Source organism: Glycine soja, chromosome 11, assembly GCF_004193775.1.
Source record: "Glycine soja cultivar W05 chromosome 11, ASM419377v2, whole genome shotgun sequence".
Lineage (NCBI taxonomy): Eukaryota > Viridiplantae > Streptophyta > Magnoliopsida > Fabales > Fabaceae > Glycine > Glycine soja.
In genome coordinates, this window is record NC_041012.1 from 8,040,535 (window position 1) to 8,066,853 (window position 26,319).

Sequence of the window (26,319 nt, forward strand, 5' to 3'; positions counted from 1 at the left end):
GGGGGAATGTTGATAAATATTGTGTTTTAATTTATAATTTATAAATATATTAATTCTATTTTATAAAATAAAATATTTATTTTAGATTTTTTTAATATTTTGTTTTAATGAGTCAACTAGTTTGTTATGTTTGTTGTAACAACTGTAGATTGGTTTTCCAACGGTCATATTTCCAACGGTCATATTTTGTTGTTGCAAAATGTCTATATATTCTCTTTCCTCCTTTCTACAAACATGACAGAGCTACAGCTACAGTCTCATCCCTTTCTCTCGAAGTTTTCTATTTCTTTTCTTATAAAATAATTTATTTCTTGAGAGTAAGAGCATTGATGTTCGTAAGGTTTGGGGATCCTTTCGCTGCACACGATCGGAACCAACGGGTTGTCGTATCTTGGGAGAGGAGCGCAATCAAAATTTCTTACCTGTGCAGTGGGAGCGTTTTCTCTCTAAGGATAGCGTTTACGCGCTTCAACCCAGGCTATATCTTTCTCCCCTTAATTTTTTTTCTTATGCTTATTGTATGTTATAATGCATTATTCATGTGCTGTCAATTAAATTTAATTTGCTACTGCGTTATTTAATTCAAGACTGTGCATCTTCTTCATATTTATTTTCTTTCATTTTTTATTTTATTTAACAACAATATATATATATAGTACAAGAATAAGAATATCAGAATTTCCATTATGGTTATCCTTTCAGATCCTACTTGATGTCTTCCTCCTCTCCATCCGAGTAGCGTGTGAAGGGATGAGCCACCTCATGACGAGTGAAGCGACCAAATTTGAGCATAAATATCCTATGAGCCGCAAGGCCTAAACTTCTTACTAAGTCAAAGACTCAACAAAATCCGAATTAATTAATTCACTCAATAGTAAAATTTGTCTCCTTATTTTATCTATTACATTAAATCAATTTTTTTAATTAATTATTTAAATCTTTTTATATTTCAAAATAATCTTAAATATTGATTAAATTAAAAAATTGATAAATATTTTCTTACAAAATAAGAATTCAAAAAAAGAACAATAATATTTTAAGTGAAAAAAATATAATCTTTTACCATTACACATGAAAACTCATTTAAATATTTAGTGTAAAATATAATATTAATATAAGTTTTATGAAAAATAATTTTTTTTAATTTATTATATTTTTATAATCTTATATATTATCTTTTAAAGTATAATATATAAAATTAAATTTTATTTTCAGATGAATTAGAATATATATATTATATATAATATAAAATTATAAAATTAGAATATATATATATATATATATTTATATTGTAATTCATGTGAAAATATAATTTAATTTTATATATTGTATTTTAAAAATAATATATAAAATTACAAAATTAGGATAAATTAAAAAAATAAAATTTGAATTTTAAATTATTTTTTTAAAACTTATATTAATACTATTTTATACTAAATATTTAAATAAGTACTTAGATGTAACGATAACAAATATGTTTCTATGATTTTTTGTTAAGCATGTTTTTGACCATATCATATCTTACCTCAAATATTTAAATAAGCATTTGGATTTGGATGTAATGATAAAGAATATGTTGCTTATTTCTATGTTTTGTTGTTAAGCATCTTTTTGCAATCAAGCCTGATTAATTTTAAAGGGTCTTGTTCTTGTTTTTTGTTAAGCATCTTTTTGCAATTAAGCCTGATTAATTTTAAAGGGTCTTGTTCTTGTGACTTGCGTTGCATATTCCATCTACAGCGACCGCGTTAAGCAAGCAAGCAAGCTTACCTACACAACACCTGTGCAGCGATTCTCTGTGGTCCTTCATTTGATCTCTCTTTCTTTCTTTGGCGGGAAAACGAAATCGTCTAGGGTATCGATACGTTCCGCAATTGGAGAGAATGGCAGAGGTGGGGGTTTCGGATAATTTGAAAGGTCTAATACTGGCGATGGGTTCTAGTGCATTCATCGGTTCCAGCTTCATCTTGAAGAAGAAGGGTCTTAAGCGTGCTGCTGCACGCGGTACTCGTGCAGGTCAATTTCTCTTTCATTTCTTCATTTCGAATCACTAAATTGTTAATCAACAAATCCCGATTAATAGTTTTCTTTTGTGTGTGACCAACCAATGGCATTGTGTAGTCTATAGTATTTTAGATCAGATTCCTGAGATACTTAATTGTTTATGTATGCTATGGTAGCTTGTGAATGTGGTCCAGTTTTTTTATTTTTGAATTTTGCAGGAGTTGGTGGTTATACTTATCTACGAGAGCCGCTTTGGTGGGCTGGCATGGTAACAAGTAAGTGTGCCAACTTGATTTCTTCTCTCTCTCTCTCTCTCTCTTTCTCTAAGGTTATTGATTTGAATTTTGAAATGAAACTCTTTTGGATCTTGAATTATCTGCTTGCAGTGATAACTGGGGAGATTGCAAACTTTGTTGCTTATATCTATGCTCCGGCAGTTCTGGTTACTCCCCTTGGTGCACTAAGTATTATTGTCAGGTACTCTAGCTTTAATTAAAATTTTGATTGTTCAGGGGAATAGTGTTTGTGTGGATCGTAGAACTAACATATCCCGTATGTGTTGTCTACTTGCTAGTGCTGTTTTGTCTCACTTCTTGTTGAAGGAACGGCTTCGGAAGATGGGGGTATTGGGGTGTGTATCCTGCATTGTGGGATCAATTGTTATTGTCATCCATGCACCACAAGAGCAAACTCCGAGTTCTGTCCAAGAAATATGGGATCTGGCCACTCAACCAGGTTGGATTTTATCCTGTTTTAATTTACCCTTGAAGTAAATTCCTATATTCTGGTCTACTACTTGATGTTCTTATCCCCCCCCCCCCCCCCCCCCCCCCCCCTTTTTCTTTCAACAGCATTTCTGTTTTATGTGATGGCAATGGTTTCGGTAGTTTTGGCCTTGATCATACACTTTGAACCTCACTATGGACAGACTAACATGCTGGTCTACTTGGGAATTTGTTCATTAGTTGGCTCACTTACGGTAATTATGTCTGTCTGTCTGTGATGAAGTTTCATCTTGATATTGCAACGTTTGGACTAACTGTATACTTGCTACTTTGTACATGAATTTTTCAATTTTTCAGGTTGTGAGCATAAAGGCCATTGGAATTGCAATAAAGCTTACACTTGATGGAATAAGTCAAATAGTTTATCCTCAGACTTGGTTTTTTCTTACCGTGGCCATAATCTGTGTCATTACACAGTTGAATTACCTTAATAGGGTGAGTGGGTGGTGAAACTTTGCCAGTTTGGCCTGCATTTGATGCATGATTTATGGTTTCTTATTCCAGTGCTGTTCCATGGGGCAGGGGCAAACCCTCTTGGCTTTTGTTATTATAGTTGTTTTTAAGAGGAAAACCAATCAAAGGGTTGGTCTTCTAGTTTTGGTAAATAGAGCAATAGAGCGTAGCTTTTTGAATTCGATTAAACTAGAATCAATATAGAACTCATACTCTCTATAAGGCAATGGCTTGCAAGTGACAAGCCCTTCATGCACAACTATAAACAGCTAGTCATATAGATAACAAAACAAGGCCCTACTTGATCTGTTGATTACATTTGCAGCTATGGTGAGAAGTAATTGTTATTGCTAAATAATGCACTGCAGTTGATACAATTCTAGGAAAGCATTAATATAGTTGATAGTCATGGACCAAGCATGCTGAATTCTCATATTGAAATACGTATGAACTGGAAAAAAATTTAATTATGAACTTGATACAGATCTTCAAACATGATCCATTGAAAGTTATACAGAGAAGTATAAAACACAATGTTGTGAACAGCCCTGTCCTCTGGATGTAATTAGACTTAGTCTCGGGAGGTTTTCTTTCCACATCCTTGATCCAAACATTTTTTTATACTTGCAAATAGAATTCCAGTAGTGTTTTCTCAACTGATACGTTTCTTTGGGTTCCCACTGGTATCAACTTTTCTTATCATCCGTCTATGATGTATCTGTAAGACTACAAGTATAACTCCCTTTTGCTTTTGACAAATCTTGAGCTTATTTTACTATTAAACTATTGCAGGCTCTGGATACATTCAATGCCACAATTGTTTCGCCTGTATATTATGTAATGTTCACCACTCTTACTATTATTGCCACTGCAATAATGTTTAAGGTATGATAATATACTCATTTTTTTTATTCCTTAGGTGATATCTCAAACTTTTCTTTTTGCTGAACAATAGGATATGACAAACTTGACTGTTTACTTTCAGGATTGGTCCCGGTCAGGATATCAGCAGCATAGCCTCTGAGATATGTGGATTCATCACTGTTCTTACAGGAACAATCATATTGCACATGACTAGAGAACAGGAAGAATCCAATATGCAAAGTACAGAATAACATGTTGCTTTTAATCTGATTCATGCCAGTTTCCATTTGTTTGCTAATGCATTTATAGACTCTTACAACTCATAGGGATTTGTCTATAGCAATTAAACCTGATGAAGTGATGGTATCTTATCTATTTGATGCAGAGACCTTTACATGGTTTATAGGTGAGGATTTGATGAAGGATGTTGAGAATGAACACCTGATTCTTATACACGATTCGGATTACCTAGAACGTTGAGTTTTCCTTGGAGGTTAGGTTGATGTGCGAGAACATCTTCCATCAGTGCCAATACAATGACGTGAGCGTGTCCATGGTCACATGATGTGGTGCATTTGCAATGTGCATTGCTTGTCCTTGAGCTTAATGAATTCAAGCATCGATGGTGCTATAGTTTTCTAACCATTTTCTACGCATGCTATTTGCATGCAGTTGTTAACTGGAGCCATCCCAGAATACGTGTGATATGCTAATTGTGATCAAGTGCCGAATCGTTTTCCAACGGAAATGAGATTGCTGTCTCATTACAACAAATGAAATTTTTGGAGCGATCTTATGCCCTGGTCCATTGTCCATCTTAGCCAGTGTAACTTTTCTTCTCATATATATTTTTTTTGGTAGGAAGTGAGCAATTGTTCATATAGTTCCGTCTGTATTTCTCATTTAATTAATTATTAGGTTTATCGTTTCTTTTCTTGTTGGCTTCCGCTGAAAATGTTGAGGATATTTATTCTCTGATCTTCAGAAGTAAAAAGTGAATTATTTTGTTATCTATTTCTTATCCTGATTTTCTTTCTCCAGACCTGAGGATACTAGCAAACAAAGATGACTTAATACAGTTATTCGCATCAAAGAACCTGCTAGTGGTAGTTTTGCATGGCATCTATCTTTTGGAAACTTTGTTCTGTCCCAATTCCTCACTATGGTTTATATATAATTCGTTAAATTGTTGCTTCAATTCGAAGTGAACTCCGTGTTAAACTGTTAATCTTAATGTTGATAAACTTTCTCCACTTTTTTTAAAACCAGAATTAGAACATCCATTAGAAATACCTGTCAATGAATGTGGCTGAGAGACGTCATCAGTCATCTGCATAGATTCCTTTTCTTCAAGAAATTTTGGTGAGATAAGTGGTGTGGTATATGAAATTAAGAGATAAGGTAGGAACATGTTTTATAGGCTAAACGACCATTATTTTTATTATTTTTTTAATGTTTAGATTGGTTGTTTCTCTTGAAAATTTTATTTTCATCCATTATCTTATTTAAAAGATTTAAAATGATCTTTTATCTTTTAAAAAGATTATTTTAATACTTCATCTTATTTAAAAAGATTTAAAATTTTCCTTCAACTTCAACAATTTAAATATATTCAAAATGACCATTTATCTAATTGTTATTTAAAGGATAATATTAAATATATTTAAATAGTTGAATAATCATTTGAATCTTTTTAAATTAGATGAGATATCAAATTTAACTTTTTAAAAGAGAAAAATAATTATTTTGAACAAAATAAATATGATAAAAGACCAAAACAATTTTTTAGCCTATTCTATGATGCATTCTCATTAACACTGTTTTATTTGCTAAAATTTGTTAATGGCTTCTACTCATAATTTTACTAATTTTAAACTAATAATAAAAAGCAAACTAAAAAATATTAAAATCATTTTCCTTAAAATTAATAGCCTATTGTTCTTTAATTTCTTTATACCAACCAAAAATTGACCATATATGTGGAAAAATTAACAGCCTATAGTGAATCAATAGTATATCTACTAAACTACCAAGAAATTATTCTTATTGTTTTTCTTAATTTTTGTTTTGACATTTATATATTAAAATTTTAGTTTCCAATTCTTACAATTCTAAAACAGCTAAATAATTATCCCTTTGTTTTTTTTAAATTTTTTGTTTTGTCATTTATGTTTTTAAAGTTTAGTTTGGAATTCTTCCTATTGTCACACTTCAATTTCGATTTAAACTCCTACATCAATAATTAATTACTAGTAATTTAAAAAATTACAGGAATTAAAACTTGAGTATAACCATACCAATTTTAAAAAATTAATCAACATTGCTCTTAGAATTTAATTTTTGACTTAAATATGTTTTTGTTCTTAATTAGTATTTTTTATTTTTGGTTCCTATTTTTTTAATTTTAATATCTGTAAGTACCTTTTCAATTTTGGTTTGTAAGTTTTTTTTTCATTTTTAGTTCTTGTTTTTGTAAATTTATGTTTTTTAATTTTAGTTTTTTAATATTCTATTTTTTTTCATTTATAGCTAAACATAAAATATTTTACAAGAACCAAAATTAAAAACACGCAAACTTATAAATATTAAAATCAGAAAAATGAACTTATGAAAAATACACAAATCTTTATTTAAATATTTTGCATCGAAAGGACATTATTTTTATTTTTTTTACTGAACTAAATGACTTATTTGATACTATATCTTATTCTTTTTATTCAGTTTGATCTTTCATCATTTAAAAATATCAATTTGATTATTTATCTTTTTTTAATTTAGTCATTTAAATTTTAAAACATTCAATTTGATCATTTATCTTATTTTTTGGTTTAATTTAATCTTTTATCTTAATTTTATTTTTCAGTCTAATCCTCTAATCTATTTAAAAATGAAGTGTTAATCATTTAAAAAAAATTAAATTTTTTTTCCCCTGATAAAAGATTAAACTGAAAAAAAATGAAGGATTAAATAGTTGATTTGGCCATTTTAATATTATTATTAAAGAAAACAAGAGGAGGGTAATTGGCACCGTTAAGAAATACTATGGTCTGAGGTCGTATATAAATGTGTCCACCGCGTGGCTGTGGTTCGCTGAAGAAAAACGCAAGCTGTTTGTTAGGGAGAGAAGAAAGAGAGAAAAAGAAAAATCAAAGGACGGTGGTGAGTGCTGCTTCTGCTTCATCATCATCAGAGAAGAATGGCGGCTACTGTGTCTTCTGCGTGGTCAAAGCCCGGCGCGTGGGCTCTCGATTCCGAGGAACACGAAGCCGAACTCCTTCAACAGAACAACGACAAGCCACTCGCCGACTTCCCCTCCCTCGCCGCCGCCGCTGCCAAGCCCAAGAAGAAGAAGGCCCAGACCTACTCCCTCGCCGAATTCACCGCCAAACCCGACACCTCCTTTGCCGACCAAGATCCCGTCGTCCTCCCCACCGGCCCCCGCCAGCGCACCGCCGAGGAGCTCGACCGCACCCGCCTCGGTGGCGGCTTCCGCAACTACGGCGACCGCCCCAACAGGAACAACTCCGGCGGCGGCGACGAGTCTTCCAATTCCCGCTGGGGTTCATCTAGGGTTTCTGACGAGCCCAGGAGAAATGGTTTTGGGGCTAGGGATTCCAATCGGGAGCTTCCCCCTTCGCGCGCTGACGAAACTGATAATTGGGCTGCGTCGAAGAAACCCTCTGGAGGAGGGTTTGAGAGGAGGGAGAGGGACAAAGGAGGGTTTTTCGATTCGCAGTCTCGTGCGGATGAATCTGATAGTTGGGTTTCGAATAAGAGCTTTGTGCCGTCGGAGGGGCGGAGATTCAGCTCCAACGGCGGCGGAGAGAGGAGGGTTGTTGGATTCGGCTCCAGCGGCGGCGCGGATTCCGACAATTGGAACAATAAGAAGAAGAGTGAGTCCAACATTGGTAGCAGCGAGAGTGTTGGTGTTGGTGGGAGGCCGAAGCTTGTGTTGCAACCTCGGACACTGTCGGTGAGCAATGAAGGGGATAATGTGGGGAAGCCTAAAGGGGTTAATCCGTTCGGAGAGGCGAGGCCGAGGGAGCAGGTTTTGGCGGAGAAAGGGCAGGATTGGAAGAAGATTGATGAGCAGCTTGAGAGCGTCAAGATTAAGGAGACAAGTGGTGGTGGTGGTGATGGGTTTGGAAAGAGGGGTTTTGGGTCCTCCAACGGTGGTGGTGGAGGACGTGCTATTTTGCCTGAAAGTCGCACTGAGAGGAGTTGGAGGAAGCCCCAATCTGATGATGATCGCCCTAAAAGGTTTGTCATTGACACCTATAACAACCCAACATGGTTGTTACTTCATCATTACTTGTTTTTGTGTTTGAGAATGTGCTATGCATCTTTTATAATAATGAGGAACTTAAGATTGATTGATTCATTGTGTCCCCTTAGCTGATACCAGAATGGGAAAGTAAATGAACTAAGGGCTCCGAATTGTTAATTCGCCTGGTTGTGATGTGCTCAGGGAGGGATGTTAATTTGCACTTTCCAACCAGTTCCCATAAGTTTATTTGTGTGTGTGCAATGTGTTACTTTATCTAATGCAGATGAGATGCTAGTTATAACCTTCACCTTTCCAATGTTATGTACTTTTTTCAACTAATTTAGAGTACTGATTTTTGGAATTTTTTCAACACAGTTTCTCAATAACACTTTTGGTTACTGAGCTTTCTGTATTTTTTTATGTCAATATGGTTTTTAAGCATTATAGTGGTGCTGTCTGTCTCTCCTGGATGAGAAGAATGTTACTATTAGGCTTTGGGTCATTTTGCTAGCCTAAGACTTGATTGATTGTTGGAAGATCTTCAAGCAGAAATTGTTACATGCTCGTAGAGTACCGTATGCTGAATTTTGTTTACTCTATTTTTTTTATAATGGACTTGGTACAATATTTCCATATTTTTATCATTTAAGCCTTGGTTTTTAGTAAAAAAATGATGGATGTGTTAGTGGTGGACCCCATCATTAATTAAGCAAGCTTGAAATGTCATCATTTGAATGGAACGGAGCATGCATAATCCTACATTGTGCTTAGAACATGCCATAATTTCTATCTTCTCATAATGGAGTATGTTTGTTACTTGTTATTTTTAACCCCAGTTGTAATGCTGTTGAGCTGTTTGCTCTTAAATGCAGTGCTGAGAAAGTGGAAAATGAACCTGATCAAAAAAAGGAAGTGGAAGATGAACACGTTGAGGAAAATTGAAGATCTGTCAATTTACTTTTGGTCCCTGCAGATTGATCGATAAGAGAGTTGGAAATGAACATTGAACCTCGAAAACTTAATTTTTGTTTCCCATTGAAGTTTTGTCCGTCTTTATCTTTTTCATGTTTTATTGTGAGTGATTAATACTGAAACAGTTGAGAGACATTTTTGATAGCAGTGTTGGTAGCTTAGATAGTCGTTTTTATGAACATGTTTGTTGCTAAATGTTGCCGTAATCCCCCCACCCCCACCACATCATTCAAAATCTATATAAGTAATTTTCGTGATGAATTTCGTTTCAAAGGATGTTCATGTTCAACTCAATTATAATATATGTATGCGCCTTGGATAACTCAGATATTCAGAATCCCTCTCGTTGCAGAGAATAACAAAGGCTTCTTCCTCTGGCGCTTTTTGTTACCCGGTAATCTGACATAGTAAACGACTTGATTTTCTTTCTCCTCAAAATAAAATTCTGCAAATGGTTATTGATTAGAGATCAATATGCAGCTCTAGTAAATTATTAGAGTGACCTACGTTAAGCATCCTTGTGTTAATAATTGTTGCAGACGACACTGCCTGCTGTCTGCACGTTGAAAGAATTTGAGAGGACGGGTAAGCCTTTCAAAATATACTTTAATTCCAATTTATTTGAAGCATCAACTGCATCTATCTTTTAACATTATTAGATGCAGCAGCTTAACCTAGCTTCATCCTTAAGCTTTGGACTATTACTACACCTGTTCGAACAAAAATTCTCAGTTATGTAATATACATATAAACATTAGCGTTTGTATTAGCAGGGTGTGGTAAAATAGCGGACCAAAAAAGTTATTACTTCTGTGGCTTATAGTGGACGCAGCTATCATCGGCTAAACTTTCTCTATTTATGCTCCATTTGTGTACAAATATCTGGGAACAGCCTTTGAAAAGAAAATGATTCAATTGGAGCTCATCTTAGAGGAGCTCTTAAAACACTAGCTTTAAAGTAAGCGAACTCTGAAAGGCATGTCAACGGGAAGAACTGTAGAAAACACCAAGATGCATGCTAATCCTTGAGTTAACTGACCATTCAGCATAATTTCGAAAGGGTGAGATTTGCATATGCTTTTGAGCAAGCCAATAGGATAAAGCTGTCTCCTTTTTCGACCTTCCAACTTTAAGAATATCACTCCTTGTTTTGCTTCTTTGCCCCCCTACATATGAGTGCGTGTCAATTTAGGCATAGGGTGTCTCCCGTTTTACTTAATCTCTCTAGTTAAAGAAAAAATATATATTTCACATTTGTTTAAAAATATAGTTAATTTTATGAAACTGTGTCATTTTTAATTAAAAAGTAATTTTAACATTATTAAATGAAGGATATTACTATATTATTATAGTTTATTGATAGGTAATAAATTGCAACTAAAGTGATGACATCAATTTTGAGTTAAAAAATGAGGATTTACGACTGATGATGAGAAAATGAGAGAAATACATGTGTTTCTTAAAAGCAAAAGTGAAGTGAAATCCAGAAACAGATGTTAAAAAACCCACGACACGTTAACGAAAGAACAGCTAGTTGTTCTTTTGTTTCAACTTAATAGAAATGGTCGAATCCTAAGGGCATGACTGAGTCCCTGAAGTCACAAGTGGTAGACAACGCAGGCAAGATCTCATGAGGCGTTGTATTTTGATTTTTGTAGAATATATATGTTCTGTGATGGTATGGTATGAGCCATTCATTTTCAGGGTCAGGGGAATGGATCCAAGTATTCGTTCAACCTCAACACCAGTGCTTTGCCTTTGTGTGATCTATATATGATTAGTAAATCCTCCATTAGCTAAACATAAACAAAGAACCATATACAACCAGGGGGTTAAGTATTACTATATTATTATAGCTTATTGATAGGTAATAAATTGCAGTATTACTATATCGCTCACGGGATTACATCTGATAACACGCAGCCACATATAAAGTATTACTACATTATTATAGTTGACTAAGATAGGTAGCAAGTTAAATATGGTTACGTCAAACTCAAAGCAGTATATATATATAAAAGCAGTTCCTAAAAAGGGATGGGCTCAAAGGAAGAAGTTGGGTGTTGTTAGGAATCCATTTTTGAATTCTTATGATGGCCATCTTTGACGCCCATCTTAATGTGTTAAGGTAAAAATAGAATTTTGCTTTAGAATGTTGGTGACTCTCCTGGCCTTGGCTAAGCTTCACTAGGATTAAATTATGTTGTTTTTTTTTTTTTTTCTCTTCAAGGCAAAGAGGTGCAATAGTGGCAGATAATTTGGAAATAGAAAATTTAAGCACCATTCTCAACCCTCTCCAAAGTTGTGAAATGAGGACCTTATTGGCAGAGTTCAAGTTGTCCATAAACGATTATCTGCAGTAGCTCGTTTTTTCTCCTGTGAGGTCACTAGCTAAGATTATTCAATTCAACATCAATCACCCTGATTTAGAAAGTATAATATGCTTTCATTTTTAGATGAATAGTAGCATGGAATAAGGCCATTATTATTTCTTGCAGTGTAGCTCCTCACCCCTCCTTTTAAGTTTATATTGCTTCAAATTCATCAATTGAAGTATTTTATTCCTCAATTGGGAATGAAAGACACTTAATTAAGGACAAAACGAGTTAGGCCATGATTGATCAGTTCATTAAATTTAAAGTTTGATCAGTAGTATTTATTTTCTTTGCATAGGCCATTTTAATGGCCTAACTTGACCTATTAAATGTATGTTTAAATGTTTACTTTGTAATAAAATTTATAAATAGATTAACAAATTTATCTTTAACTAGGCCAATGGATCTCTATGTAGTTAATGAGCCTAAGGTTTTAAGAAAATCAATCAATAAAATAATATGACTACATATTGATGCTAAAAGAAAATTTAAAATTATAAGTGTGTATGCTCTTTGTTAAAAAACATATATCGTTTTTCTACCTTAATTTTTCTTTTACATTCAATTCTCCAAACATACTTTCATCTACCGATTTTTTTTCCTTATTAGTTACAAATATAACCTACTTAAACACGTCTCAAATTTGTTTAGTTCACTTTTAGTTTACTTTTCTCTTCTTTTATTCCCTTTAGTTTTGTCTTACGAACAGTATCTCCCCTGAAAGTTTTTCTAGGAGAGAGAGATTTGCATACGTGAGGGTCCTTTAAGAATGAAAACTAACCAACCAACCTCCCATAACATCTTTTTTCAAATTCATCATTTAAATTTGATTGTCGATCAAAATAACCCTAGGAAAATGATTTTAATAACTCTTAATCTCAAAATGACTTTACAACATTTTAAGCGTAACAACCATCATATAAGATATTCTTTAGTTTAAAATCATTTTATAACTACACGAGTCACTCTTAAATTAAAAAAATCTAATAATCTCCTACTTAGTTCATAAGATGACTTAAATATTCATCATTAAATTATAAGTGCACATCATATGTTAAAATCATCAAGTCATCATAATTAAATTAAATGGTGAGATTGTCTAACTTATTTTGAATAAAAATGGAAATAAACAATTCCATAAAAAATGATTGCTGCAATTTTCTCTTCTAAATGATTGATTATAGATATTAATTGCACTGATGGATTTTCTAATCCCATTTTTACAAAGGTAAGTTATACAATCCCTCAAATCATTGTCCATTTCACAATCATATAACCAGTATGATACGTTATTATTGCTAACTTTCTTTAATTTGTTCTGTTTTGGGTTGGTAAAAGGTAATACGGTGTATGTTAACGTCTCTTCTTCCCGACTCTATCCCATTGGCCTTCTTACTTTGGGCTTTGCTAAAATCTATTTGTAGAGCCTTCATTAATTATTTTTTTTAAAAAAAACTTTTACTGTTAAGAAGGTGCAGAAAAAAGAACAAGACACTTGTTAAATGATTCTTTGTTCACCAAACACAACCATGCATGGCGCCGATATTTACTGCTAGAGATAGGTTGGTAGGTAGGTATTTACTCTAGAAGATTTGCATGTTACATGAATATTTTTTTTATAAAAAAATCACTTGTCTTGGCCACTGGTGACAAACATGAACTTGCATTCTTATTTTGAATGAGATAATGCATTCACTAATCACAAGCACCAGCCGATAATTTGCTTGGATATACTCAAACGGTGGGAAAGTAAACAGTACATGAACCAATGGCGTTGCCCTTGTCGCGTAGGTTTTTTTTTTTATCTCCAACTTGTCATGTAGTTCTTGTATCACAATCGCCAACCATTTTGCATCGAGGACCGTCATAAAAGGCCGAGAAAAAAAAATGGCCCAACACAATCAATAATTCACGCAAAATATTTATAAAATAAAAAAAAACACTTCTCGATCATTCTTTCATGGAAGGGAAAAAAAGGCAGGACATCTTTTGGAACTTGGTTGGCAGAGTCCCAATGAATTTTTGTAATAATTTAAAGTTGCGGTTGTGTTGATTTGGATGGGATGATAGACACATAATAAAGGTACTGTGACGGGCTAAAAACCAACAAGCAAAATTTAAGGGAATAGCACTTAGAGCACAAACTGCCATTAGAGTATGGAGAAACCGAAAGGTACAAGTGATTAACATTCTAAGAAAGAAGAGAAGAATTTACAATGCCTTAAATATATACGCAGAAGACAAGAATAAAATTGATGTAATTCTTAGAGTTCAGCAGCATAACATAACAAAAGCACCAAAAGAGAATCGCTAACATAGAAAAGTACTGCTTTATGATCAAATAAGACAAACTTTTGAGTATAAAAAACATAACGAAATTCAGTATCACTCATTTCATGAAAGATGCCATCTTGAAATCATTCCCTAATACCATGAAAGTGCTCCAGCTCAAATAAACTAAAACTATCATTATCAGTATTGTCCAAACTGCGTTTGTTGATGATAACCAACTAGCTTCTTTAGGAGAGGGATGAGACCAATCAAAGCAATTTGAAGCTGTTCTGAACTATTTAATCGAATACTTATTTGCCCTGCCCCTCGATTATTCAAATTTGCCCGGGCAACAAGGTTTGTATGTCGTCCTACTGGGATCTGAGATTGCACATTGCACCCAACAGCAAGATCTCCATGCCAATCCATAACAGAAAGGCCAAGCGTAGTTAAGAAACGACCAAGAGGATAATCCTTATCTCTCAGTTGGGCCTCCAAACTGCCACCATAAGCAATGTCGCCCCGCCCTGTCATTGCACCACCACTGACAACAAGCTTGAATCGCTTACTAGCAACCAATTTGTCTTCAATCTTCAACCCAGATGATAAGGCATCACCAAGTAAAGTAAATGAGAGACCAGCAGTTGCATTATTTCTTCTAAAATTAGTAAATCTTGTCTCACTGCGTAATGTATAAGCCAAGTCCTTCCCCACAGTTTGCAAATCAAAACCTAATGAAGTTGCTTTCCCTTTCCCATGCTTAACTGAACTGGATATTTCCATCTGAACATTAGCATCCTTTTTATCTTTAGTAACCTGACCGGAGAAAGATAAAGGAATCTTTTCCTTGACAACGAACAATCTTTCTACATTCAACCCTTCATAACCCACATCATGATCCCATCCATGAGTTTCTAAAACAGGTCTTACAAGCCACTGATTTGATGACGAATCAAGATAACGATACCGGTGAGTGGGGTTATCAGAATCAAAAGAAGCAGGCAGGGCCAAATCTGGCATGGGAACAGGGACAGAAGCTGCACCGCCACTTTCTTCTTCCACATTTTCACTATGGTCACTTGGCAGATCTTTTGCTGATTCTGCCCTTTTCTTCAACATTTTTCGTTGCTTTTTCTCTTCCTTCAATTGCTTCTTCATCAAAAGCTTTTCTCTATACTCTAACTCATCAAAATATGCTTTCTTATGAGCTTTAGACAGCTCTTCCACCTGGGCCTTAGTTAAAGGTTTAAATGGCGGCAAGTCATCATGTTCATTTTCATCATCAGACTCTGATGATTCACCAAGGTCATCATCAAGACTGTCCTCATCACCAAACTGCTCCTCTGGCAACTTTAACTGCGGTCTTGATTGGAGAAGGGTTGACAAAAGAAAAGGTAATGGAGGCGCTCTTGTTCGAGCTACATATGGCTTCCCAGGTGGACTATCTTGTAACTTGAGAAGAGCATTTGCTTCAGCCAGAATTTTGGAGGCAAAAGATAGAAGTAACAGATGAGGTTTCCAAACCTGGCCATTTGGCAATACTCTCTGACCAGCCCTATTTGTTCTGCAAGCAGAATGGTTCTCCACCAAGGATACAGGATTCATGAGACGCATGTCACCAGCTGCTTGACGAATGGCTTGCTGCACAACATGAGAACGTTGAGTAACAAACCAGTCATAGCTGGAAGCAGTACCATTAGGGCCTTCAGGAGGAGCAGATGCAGCATGAGTCAGAACCACAATGGCATTGAACCAAATGGATGGCCCAAAAATTTCAGTTATTGTGCGCAAGAGTGGCATATCACTAAAATCCCTGCTCTGCATATCTAACCTATCAAGATACAACACAATATCAGGTGGAGTTTTCTTAATAAAGTGCTTAACAGAGTGGAGGATCTTCTCATTGCTTCGCTGGTCTGCCCAGGAAGGTAGAAGTCCCGGCGTATCAATGACCCGTACCTTAATGCCCTGCACTGTTCCCACAACATCCTGAACCTTCTTGGTTCCCATATGAAAAGCACTGGTATTAAACTTAACCTCATCAAAAATAGAATTGATGGTAGCACTTTTACCAACTCCTGTCTTTCCAAGGACCATAATTGTACAAGAGAAATCAAGTGGCTCCTGACCTGCTGCTTCAAGCTGCTCAGCCATTGCACTTGCACGATCAAAGCTAAAAGCACCAACACGACCCCCATTCCTTCCTCGGAGTTGCTCAGCCAGTCCTAATCTATATAAAACTTGAGCTACAACAACATTATGGGGAGTTTGCCCAAGCCTATGAGCCAACCGTAAAAACTTCACCCTGATCATCTGAAGTTTCTCACGTGTCTCATCATACTCCTCAGCCTCCCCACTCGAGGAGTCCTCCATTTGCTGGGACTGAGTATTAGACACGGCACCATTAGCACGGGGCTGCTGCACTACCCGAGATGCAGGTTCCAGTAATGGAGCTGCACGACCAAGGCCAGTTGGATGAACAGGAGTGGGCCCAGCAGCAGGAGAATTTTCAGATGAAGGACGGACAGGAGTAGGCACAGTACCAGCAGACCTTTTAGATGAAGAAGAAATATCTGCTGCAGGTTGAACATGTTGCTCTCCAGTCACTTGAGTGGTTCCTGTCTGTTGAATAATCTTCTCCTGTATGCTTTCAGGCTCCTCAACCACAGAAGTATTGTCATGATCTCTATGCTCTTCATCAAAAATCTGAGATTGATCATCCTTATTACTTGCTTCCTTTGGTTCAGCTGCACTAGGAGTGGTTCCTGTCTGTTGAATAGTCTTCTCCTGTATGCTTTCAGGCTCCTCAACAACAGAAGTATTGTCATGATCTCTATGCTCTTCATCAAAAATCTGAGATTGATCATCCTTATTACTTGCTTCCTTTGGTTCAGCTGCACTAGGAGTGGTTCCTGTCTGTTGAATAATCTTCTCCTGTATGCTTTCAGGCTCCTCAACCACAGAAGTATTGTCATGATCTCTATGCTCTTCATCAAAAATCTGAGATTGATCATCCTTATTACTTGCTTCCTTTGGTTCAGCTGCACTAGGAGTGGTGCCTGTCTGTTGAATAATCTTCTCCTGTATGCTTTCAGGCTCCTCAACCACAGAAGTATTGTCATGATCTCTATGCTCTTCATCAAAAATCTGAGATTGATCATCCTTATTACTTGCTTCCTTTGGTTCAGCTGCACTAGCCTCCTGAATAGACGGTGTCAGATTAGTAGAGGAATTTTCCAAAAAGGGTGGTGAGCTTTCAGCTTCAGCATGGCCATTACCATAATCTCTTACTTCAGTATTTTGAATGCCATCAGTACTCATTTCTTCACCATTTCTATCCTCGTGACTCATATTAGTGCCCAGAGAATCATCCTTCATATCCCTAGTTACTTCATCTTGATGTTCTAAAGTCATGTGAGCCGAATTGTCGTGTACTTCTTCAGATGTATCATCTTGAATCTCCCCAGAAGGATCAGCTGAAGCATTTAACTTTACCTCTATCTTGTCATCTCCAAGTTCAGTATCTGAGCCACACTCCTTCAAATCCCCAGCATCAGTACCTTGGGCTGGAATAACCTCACTGGATTCAGATTCCATAATAGGTTCAGTAGCAACACCATCGACCTTGTTTGTGCTTCCATTCTCAAATATCATACCACCATTTTCTCTAGGAGTCATGAATTCAGAATCATCGATTTCAGCCCTCTCACTCACCAAACCAGAATTTTCATCCACCATAGTACCATTCTCCTGAACTAACATCTCTCTGTCAGAATTTAACCCAGATTCTTCCTTTCCACCACCCCCATCACTACTCTCCAGATTATCATCCCCCACACCATGGGATTCATCAAAAATTTCTCCATCTACAGGCACTCCAGAATCAACACCATCCAGATGAACATTATCACTTCCCTGCCCATCCCTTTCCTCCAAGTCTTGCTCAGAAATTACATCATCTCCCCCCAGCTTCCCAGAGTCAGCATCAGCCAAAACAGCCTCCTTAAAGTAATCGGGCTCCTGCGCGGCATCTGGAGTATTTCCATCCGCCAAAGCAGAAGTCAATGCAACACCGGTTTCAGCATCATATTGTTTATCAACTACCGTATCCTCCAAATTGAGTTCGGATCCTTGATCATGGACCTGCTCCCGTGGCTCCATTGCCTCCTGAAAAACCTCCTCTGTTTCTAAACCCTTGACTTGATCAGAGCCCGCTACACTCTCCTCAGAAACCCCTTCACCACCCACTACTCTCTTGCTCTCTCCCTCGCCATTGGCACCAAAACCATCAGCCTCATAATCCATAACAAAATCCTCGGATGTCACTCAAAAACCCTAGATTCAACAAAGGGGGCGGGGGAGGGGAATCAGAAAGCCATATAACCGACATAATGATAATGATAAGAAAAAACGGAGGCGGAGGAACGAAACATTAAGAATTACTATTCACAAAATAAGAATTGCAAGTTTCAACAGCAATAAAGAATAAATTAAAATGGATGGCCGATAGGAATTAAGCGTTAGAAATAGAAAGAATAATAATGGTGAGAGAGGAGAGTAATGGAATGAAGTAATGAGAGGCAGGTGATTAGGGTTTAGCATAAAAAAAAAGGAAAAGGAGAAATGCTAACCTGTGTATTATGAGAGAGGAAGTGAGTTTGGGGTGGAAATGAAATGGAGGTTGAGTTGTGTATTTCATAACACGACCAAGGAGGGTTTCTTTACTCGCAAATGCCAGTAAAGAGGTCGAGTGAAATATAGAGATAAGGACAGATGAACGGCTGCAGATTCGCCTCAGAGATATGGATCGGACGCTGGGGAGAGCCGCATAGGAATCATCGTCAATGTCACGTGGATCAAATGTTATTTCACAAGCCAGTTTGCCAAACATGGCACAAGGAGTGTCAAAGTTTGATGAAGGGAGGTAGATAGAACATAACATAAAAGTAATACTTATGTAAAAAAATAATTAATTATAAAATTAAAAAGGAATAAATCATAGGTAAATCACTCACTATATTGGAGTTATTTGTATAATTATATCAAATAAAATAATACTATAATAAATATTGTTTAGTCTCATATATATTACAACCAAATTCACATTTCTGATCTAACTTTTTAGGTATTATTATCTTTTTAAGAATTAATAATAATTTACATATCATCCAAGATTGTATTTAAAATAAAATATTAAATAATACAATCAAAACTTTCAGTTGGTTTAAAATTTTCAAAATAATATTCATAATAAACAATTGCTATAAATTAAAACAAAAAGATTAATAAATCATATACTGAAATAATAACAATGATGAAATAATTTATTCAAGTGTATATTTTCAATATATACTTTTTGGATTTAATAGATTAATTTTAAAATAGATGCTAAATCATTTTACATTTAATTACAAATCTTACAATTTGTTTTCAATTTATTTCTTTTTTTTAAATTATACGAAAATAGAGAAAAAATTGTTTTTACTAATTTTTACATACAAATATCAGAAAAAACAAAAAACAAATAAGTGAAAATTTTCCATTTAAAGTAAAAACAAAAAAATAAAAACAGAAAATGTTTTTTCTCAGAGTAAACTAGGATTTTTTTATTTTAAAGTTGGGGTTAATACGGTTCGGTTAAAGCACGGCGCAGGCCGATGCGTTGTTGACCCATATTGGTTTTGCTGAGATCCACCGTCGATGGTGGCCGGAGCTGGTTTAACGAATCCACCATTAAAATCTTCCTCCAATTTCATTTCCTATTCACATTCATCGTCGCTGACATAGATGATGAAGTTGTTCAAGTTACACTTACACACTTCACATTCACATGGTCTTTCTCTGCAATGCCAATGCCATCTCCCTCATTCCACAACCTCTGCATCGTCAAGTCCCTCCTCTCCAACCCTTCCCTCCCCGACGCCGTTTCTTCTCTTGACCTCTTGCGCCTCAAGGGCATTCGCTTACCCTCTCACGTTCTCGCCACCCTCCTGCGCCACTGCTCCAAAACCAGGTCTTACCGAGAGGGCAAGTTGATTCACCTCCACTTGAAGCTCACCGGTTTCAAACGCCCCCCAACGCTTCTTGCCAACCACTTGATCTCCATGTACTTCAGCTGCGGCGATTTCGTTCAGGCACGCAAGGTGTTCGACAAAATGGACGACAGAAACTTGTACACCTGGAACAATATGCTTTCTGGGTATGCTAAATTGGGCTTGCTGAAGCAAGCTAGGAGCTTCTTCTACCAAATGCCTCACAAGGATCATGTATCTTGGAATTCAATGGTGGCTGGGTATGCACACAAGGGCAGATTTGCTGAGGCTTTGAGATTTTATGGACACTTGAGGAGATTGTCTGTGGGGTATAATGAGTTTAGCTTTGCCAGTGTCTTGATTGTTTCTGTAAAGTTGAAGGATTTTGAACTTTGTAGGCAGATCCATGGGCAGGTTTTAGTTATTGGATTTTCGTCCAATGTAGTTATATCCAGCTTAATTGTTGATGCTTATGCCAAGTGTGGGAAGTTGGAAGACGCGAGGAGATTATTTGATGGCATGCCTGTGAGGGATGTTCGTGCGTGGACGACATTGGTTTCGGGTTATGCCACATGGGGGGACATGAAATCGGGTGCTGAGTTGTTTAGTCAGATGCCTAAAAGCAATTCCTGTTCGTGGACATCTTTGATTAGAGGCTATGCAAGAAATGGTATGGGTTATGAAGCAATTGGGGTGTTTAGACAAATGATCAGGCATCAAGTTAGACCTGATCAATTTACACTCAGTACTTGCCTCTTTGCTTGCGCCACTATTGCTTCACTGAAGCATGGTAGACAAATACATGCTTTTTTGGTGCTGAATAACATCAAACCTAATAATGTTGTCGTTTGTGCTATTGTTAACATGTATTCAAAATGTGGAAGCTTGGAAACTGCCATGCAAGTCTTTAATTTCATTGGAAATAAGCAGGATGTAGTGTTGTGGAACACGATGATATTGGCACTGGCTCACTATGGGTATGGTATAGAAGCAATTATGATGCTATATAATATGCTAAAATTAGGAGTGAAGCCAAATAGGGCCACTTTTGTTGGCATTCTAAATGCTTGTTGTCATTCAGGTCTTGTTCAGGAAGGGCTTCAGTTATTTAAGTCCATGACTGGTGGGCATGGTGTCGTCCCTGACCAAGAACACTATACTCGCTTAGCTAATCTTTTGGGTCAAGCTAGATCTTTTAATAAATCAGTGAAGGATCTGCAGATGATGGATTGTAATCCAGGTGACCATGGTTGTAATTCTTCGATGGGTCTATGTAGAATGCATGGGAATATAGATCATGAGACAGAAGTAGCTGCATTCCTTATTAAATTGCAGCCAGAATCTTCTGCTGCCTACGAATTTCTTGCAAGTACATATGCTTCACTTGGGAAATGGGAATTGGTTGAGAAAATAAGACATATTTTGGATGAGAGACAGGGGAGGAAAGGGTCAGGCTATTAGTCGGATTGAAATTGATGATAAGGTTCATACTTTCACTGTATTAGACATGTCACACCCTCTGAAGGAAACAACATACTCAGCTTTGAGGGCACTTAAGTAACCACATGGAAGACCATGCCCCACTACCTAACTTTGGAATGTGATAGTTAGATAAAAAAATTTCCCAGTAGATGATTTTTTGTAGAGAGCAGGAATATATTTTCCATTTACTAAGTCATTATTCTTTTTTCCTTTTCACTTCCTTTTTGCTGATACCAGATTCTGCAGAGTTGAACTTCCACATTGTTATGCTTATTACTTAATAGATGTTTCCTCCTGAAAAACCGAGGAGGAAGGACAACAGTGGTGGGTGGGAAGAACCGAGAAGACAGTTGATTTTTGGGAAAGATTTCTTGCTTCCTTCTTTTCACCCATTGTTTTGTTTGTATTTTTCACCAACTGAACGAAATAACAAAAAAAAATTCCCTATCAAAGATCTTCCTTATTTTTTCGAAGCAGATCTCTTTCCTTATATGACTTCGAATGTTTGTCGTAAGAGCTTGACCATGGAATATGGGAATGCTAATTGTGAAATTACAAATCGAATTCCTAATGGTCATTGATAGGTGAGAGATTCCTGTGGGAGCATTTGATGGAGGAAATTTTCACGTTGTTCTAGTTCACAAATGTTCTGCTCATTCTCTGAAATGCTTCATGTTGAATCGCGTGGGAACGATGAAGCAATATACTATGACTGTTGACTGTTGGCGGTGTTTTCATCAGTTTGATGTTTTATGCAAGGCTCAGGGAATTAAATTGGATTCCTTATAAGATGATTTTTTCCTCCTATAGGAATAGGAGCTTACTTAGCATCTATATTTCTATATTATTATTCTATAAAAGAAAGGTCTGACCATGCATCCGCGTATCATGTCAATAATATGCAGTATGCACTATTATTAATGAAAGGCATCAAGTTCTTTACAGGTTCTTGCTTTATGTTTAATTATATTTTCTTTTTTAAAACGTGACAGCGGACAAACATGAACAGAAAACAAAACTAAGCGAGACAAGCCACGCTAGACTGATAGATTCATGACAAGATTCATCATCACACCAAAACCAGAGGGTAAAACTTGAAACAAGTGATCTCTGGTTTTGATATGAAGTTTGAGCCACTAGTTTGTAAGTTACGAGCAAATCTGGAAGAGATTCTCATTCTCTACAGCCTATACTACTAATATCCATGTATGTGTCTGATCATTTGTTTCTTAATATCTTCTCGCTATCACAGATAAATCTGGCTGTCAGGGAAAAATACTAAAGGCCGATCAAGAAATAAAATTGGTCTTACTTTTGTTTTTTCGACACGTGATCATTTGTTCTCGATTTAAATTGGTTATATTAAGTGAATAAACAAAGACAAACACTAAGTCAGAGAAGCTTCAACAATCAACAGCCATACAAGTGGACCAACCAATAATATATATTCTCGGTTATAACTCCTTGCCAATAATTAGAGCGAAGGTTCCCACGACGTTAAGACAACAATAGGCTAATTGATGAGTCCTTCCTATCCAAAAGCCAAAGCCAAAATTCTAAGAGATAACCAAAAACAATTGAGTGAAAGAAAGCACAAGAATCATTTCATAATATTTCCCAACCTTTGTCCAATTCAGCAACTCCATTCCCATTGATTAAAAAAACAATCCATTCTGACGACACAATGCCTTATATTAAATCCCACCACCAACAACAAAGTCATAAGCTGCGACAGCTAATTCCAGCAGCAACAACAACAACAGAAAAAGAAGAGGAAGAACTAGGAATTCCTCTTGTTGTTGTTGTTGTCCTTGTCCCTCTCTTCATCTTTGATGGGTTCCAAGGTCTCGAAACAGGTTGAGAGACGAAAGGCAATCCATACAGAGGAAAAAACTCTGTCTGATCTCAGAAACTCTGGGGAAGACTGCCCCGGCTCAGATTATCATCCCTCAGACAGAAAAAAATGGATGTCTGAGCTACCCTGAGAAAGTTGTGACAAAACAAATTGTTTGGCCTGGAACCCATGATTCTGCAACCAATAAGATTGGCATCCCATGCATCACTCGGCCTTTTGCTCAATGACAATCCTTGTCCATCTACCAGCAGCTTGTGTTGGGGACAAAGGGTGATTGACATTCGGGTGCAGGAGGATCGCAAAGTGTGCCACGGAGTCCTCGTTACATACAGCATCGATGTTGTCATCAAAGATGTCAAGAAGTTCTTATCAGAAACTCAGTCCGAGATCATCATCCTCGAGGTTAGAACTAATTAGAACCTATCAAGCACTATACTCATATCTTATATTTGCTTCACGTATCTTATAGGTGTCAAATACTGATATTGTTGGATACTTTAATGATACAACGAAGTATCCAAGTCTTTACAAAAATCCAATACATTATAAGAGACATAGAAACATAGAAGCATTCTCCTTTAATGAACAAAAAATGAAAATTGTCCTTATTATAGATGATTTCAAGAAAGCAGTGAAATTGATAATATTATTCCAATTTATAAACAATAGGGAGTAATGTTCAAGAAATATGGTCATAATTTGGATTCACAGACATGTAATTATATATTTACTATGTTTTATGAATTGTTATACATACTTAGATATGTATCTTATACTTATCATATCCTATCTAACTTTAGAATAATTGTATTGCTGTATACTATTGGATACATATTATATCTGATAGACGTATGATATCTTTGCATCATAGGTTAGAACCGAGTTTGGGCACGAGGATCCTCCGGAATTCAACAAGTACCTTGAGGAACAACTGGGGGATTACCTAGTTCCCCATGATGAAAATGTTTTTGAAAAGACCATCGCAGAAGTGCTACCAAAGAGAGTTATATGTGTTTGGAAGCCAATAAAATCACCACAGCCTAAGACAGGGAGTCCTCTGTGGAGTGCAGGGTACTTGAGGGATAATTGGATCAACACTGATTTGCCATCAACCAAGTTTGAGAGCAACATGAAGCATTTGAGTGAGCAGCAACCTGTTACTTCCAGAAAATACTTTTACAGGGTGGAGAACATCGTTACGCCTGTGGCGGATAACCCTGTTCTGTGTGTGAAGCCTGTCACTGAGCGAACTCATGGCTTTGCAAGACTCTTCATGAGTCAGTGCTTCTCCAAAGGGTATGCAGATAGACTGCAGATTTTTTCTACGGATTTCATTGACCAGGATTTCGTTGATGCATGTGTTGGACTCACATGTGCCAGGGTTGAGGGTAGAGCCTGAAAATTGAAATTATCTTTTCTCATGCTCGTAACTCAATTTAATTGCTGTTTCTTTTTCTTGTTCATGGTTCTGTCTCTTTTCTGTAGCAGTGTAGCTGGATCACATGGTTGATGGGGTCATCTAATATTAGAATTTTTATGTTTTTCTAGAAGTGATTGTATATTTGGTGGAAATTTCTGATTTGGAAATAAACAATGGTTTGTTCTGTGGTGTCATGTGAATGCAAATTCAATTGTTTTTAATTTTTACTTGCATTCATTTCATTTCATTTTTGTGGTTCGTACCTTGTTTAAAACCGTAACTAGGATGACAACAGAGGAAATTACACTTATATTAGTGGAAAGAGATCGGAAAGTTCCAGATATAAAGTTTGTTTCCAGTTGATTTTGTCCTTCAAAAAATTGTAGACGTGCACTCCAATCCTTTGCCCTTTGTTGACCTCGGTGTTTTCTTTGGTTAGTTTTGCTCCAAGAATGCAATAATGGAATGCCTTGTTCCACGAGGTATACACGAAACTAAATCATGAAATTTGCAAGTATCTATCCGTTTACTAACGCAAATTTAATTCTTTACCTTTTACAACTGTCCATCAATCTTTATCTAATTTTTTAAATCAATAAATACTATCAATTTGGTCTCTAACATTACAAAGCCAATCGAATAAATTTCTAATTTTGACAATAATTATCGGTTCTTAAATTTCACAAACATTAAATCGATCTTTTCCACAGCATTTTTCTACGTAATGTCTTCCTAATGTCTTACAAGACACTAGTTCTTAATAACGAAGTTTAAGTTCAATCTCCTTCTCGATTATTTAAGTTCAATCTTTTGAACATTGTTGCGATTAAATTTATCATCTTACCGGAGAAAGTTAGACCCAAGAAAGGGTGGGGCTGTCCTGTAATGCCATTAGAGAAGAGGAATGATACTCTTACGAATGCAAGCATACAAAAATTTACGCCCACCATTGCAAGCTGTTATAAGTGGATCAAAGATTCAAGGGCTTACAAGTTAATTACAACTTACAGCAGTTCTTAGATAAATTTTTGGAATATTAATAAATGGTTATTTGTTTTTGTAAGTGTTAACGTCGACATTTTTTATTATCAAAAAATGATCTTCAATGAAGTATTGAGAAATAATTTTTTAATATTGGTTAATTGTACAGTGAAGAAATGCATATTTTAAAAGTATCAAGACACTAGAAGATATCAATAATGAAGATTGAAGATAGAGGTGATCAAGGATAAAGATAGAAGACCAAAATTATTAACATTGAAAATTGAAGACAAAGTCATCAATAGTGTAGAGGTCGAAAATCAATGAAGATTTATTGGGAGTTGTCCTTTATAAATATAAAACTGTATGCTACAATGAATAGAGTTGATATACAATCACTTAATTTTTCAAAACACTAACACGTCTATCATCGAAATTGGCAAAGGTTCGGCAAGTTATCATGTATGTTATCCAAGTTCTCATTTCTATGAATTTATGTTTGTTTATTTTAGTGCATAATTCTAAACCCTTTTTTTCAATTTTCATTTATTCTCAAAA

General features: G+C 36.0%; 4 protein-coding genes and 1 pseudogene across 6 annotated transcripts; 4 read left to right on the plus strand and 1 right to left on the minus strand.

The window, feature by feature from the left end:
• Positions 1-1,639: 1,639 nt before the first annotated feature.
• On the plus strand, positions 1,640-5,125 carry LOC114374742 (annotated as a pseudogene).
• A 2,055-nt stretch (positions 5,126-7,180) lies between these two features.
• LOC114376037 (eukaryotic translation initiation factor 4B3-like) lies at positions 7,181-9,621 on the plus strand. The gene is made up of 2 exons (XM_028333943.1): positions 7,181-8,366; positions 9,246-9,621. Exons 1-2 carry the CDS (start codon positions 7,303-7,305, stop codon positions 9,313-9,315), a joined length of 1,134 nt encoding a protein of 377 aa, XP_028189744.1. The 5' UTR covers positions 7,181-7,302; the 3' UTR covers positions 9,316-9,621.
• A 4,288-nt stretch (positions 9,622-13,909) lies between these two features.
• Positions 13,910-18,753, minus strand: LOC114376224 (translocase of chloroplast 120, chloroplastic-like). 2 transcript variants are annotated; one of them, XM_028334222.1, is made up of 3 exons: positions 18,623-18,753; positions 17,139-18,326; positions 13,910-16,991 (listed from the first exon to the last, which is right to left on the minus strand). In XM_028334222.1, exons 2-3 carry the CDS (start codon positions 18,294-18,296, stop codon positions 14,193-14,195), a joined length of 3,957 nt encoding a protein of 1,318 aa, XP_028190023.1. In that variant the 5' UTR covers positions 18,297-18,326; positions 18,623-18,753; the 3' UTR covers positions 13,910-14,192. The 2 variants fall into 2 exon arrangements, with proteins under 2 accessions (XP_028190023.1, XP_028190022.1); XM_028334221.1 differs by having other exon boundaries at positions 13,910-18,326.
• An 865-nt stretch (positions 18,754-19,618) lies between these two features.
• LOC114377666 (pentatricopeptide repeat-containing protein At2g21090-like) lies at positions 19,619-25,003 on the plus strand. Of its 2 annotated transcripts, none has more exons than XM_028336291.1 (2): positions 19,619-23,762; positions 24,232-25,003. In XM_028336291.1, the coding sequence occupies exon 1, from the start codon at positions 19,838-19,840 to the stop codon at positions 21,482-21,484; it is 1,647 nt and encodes a 548-aa protein (XP_028192092.1). In that variant the 5' UTR covers positions 19,619-19,837; the 3' UTR covers positions 21,485-23,762; positions 24,232-25,003. The 2 variants fall into 2 exon arrangements, with proteins under 2 accessions (XP_028192092.1, XP_028192093.1); XM_028336292.1 differs by having other exon boundaries at positions 24,237-25,003.
• On the plus strand, positions 23,529-24,759 carry LOC114376954. The gene is made up of 2 exons (XM_028335295.1): positions 23,529-23,762; positions 24,232-24,759. The coding sequence occupies exons 1-2, from the start codon at positions 23,529-23,531 to the stop codon at positions 24,757-24,759; spliced, it is 762 nt and encodes a 253-aa protein (XP_028191096.1).
• Positions 25,004-26,319: the final 1,316 nt, after the last annotated feature.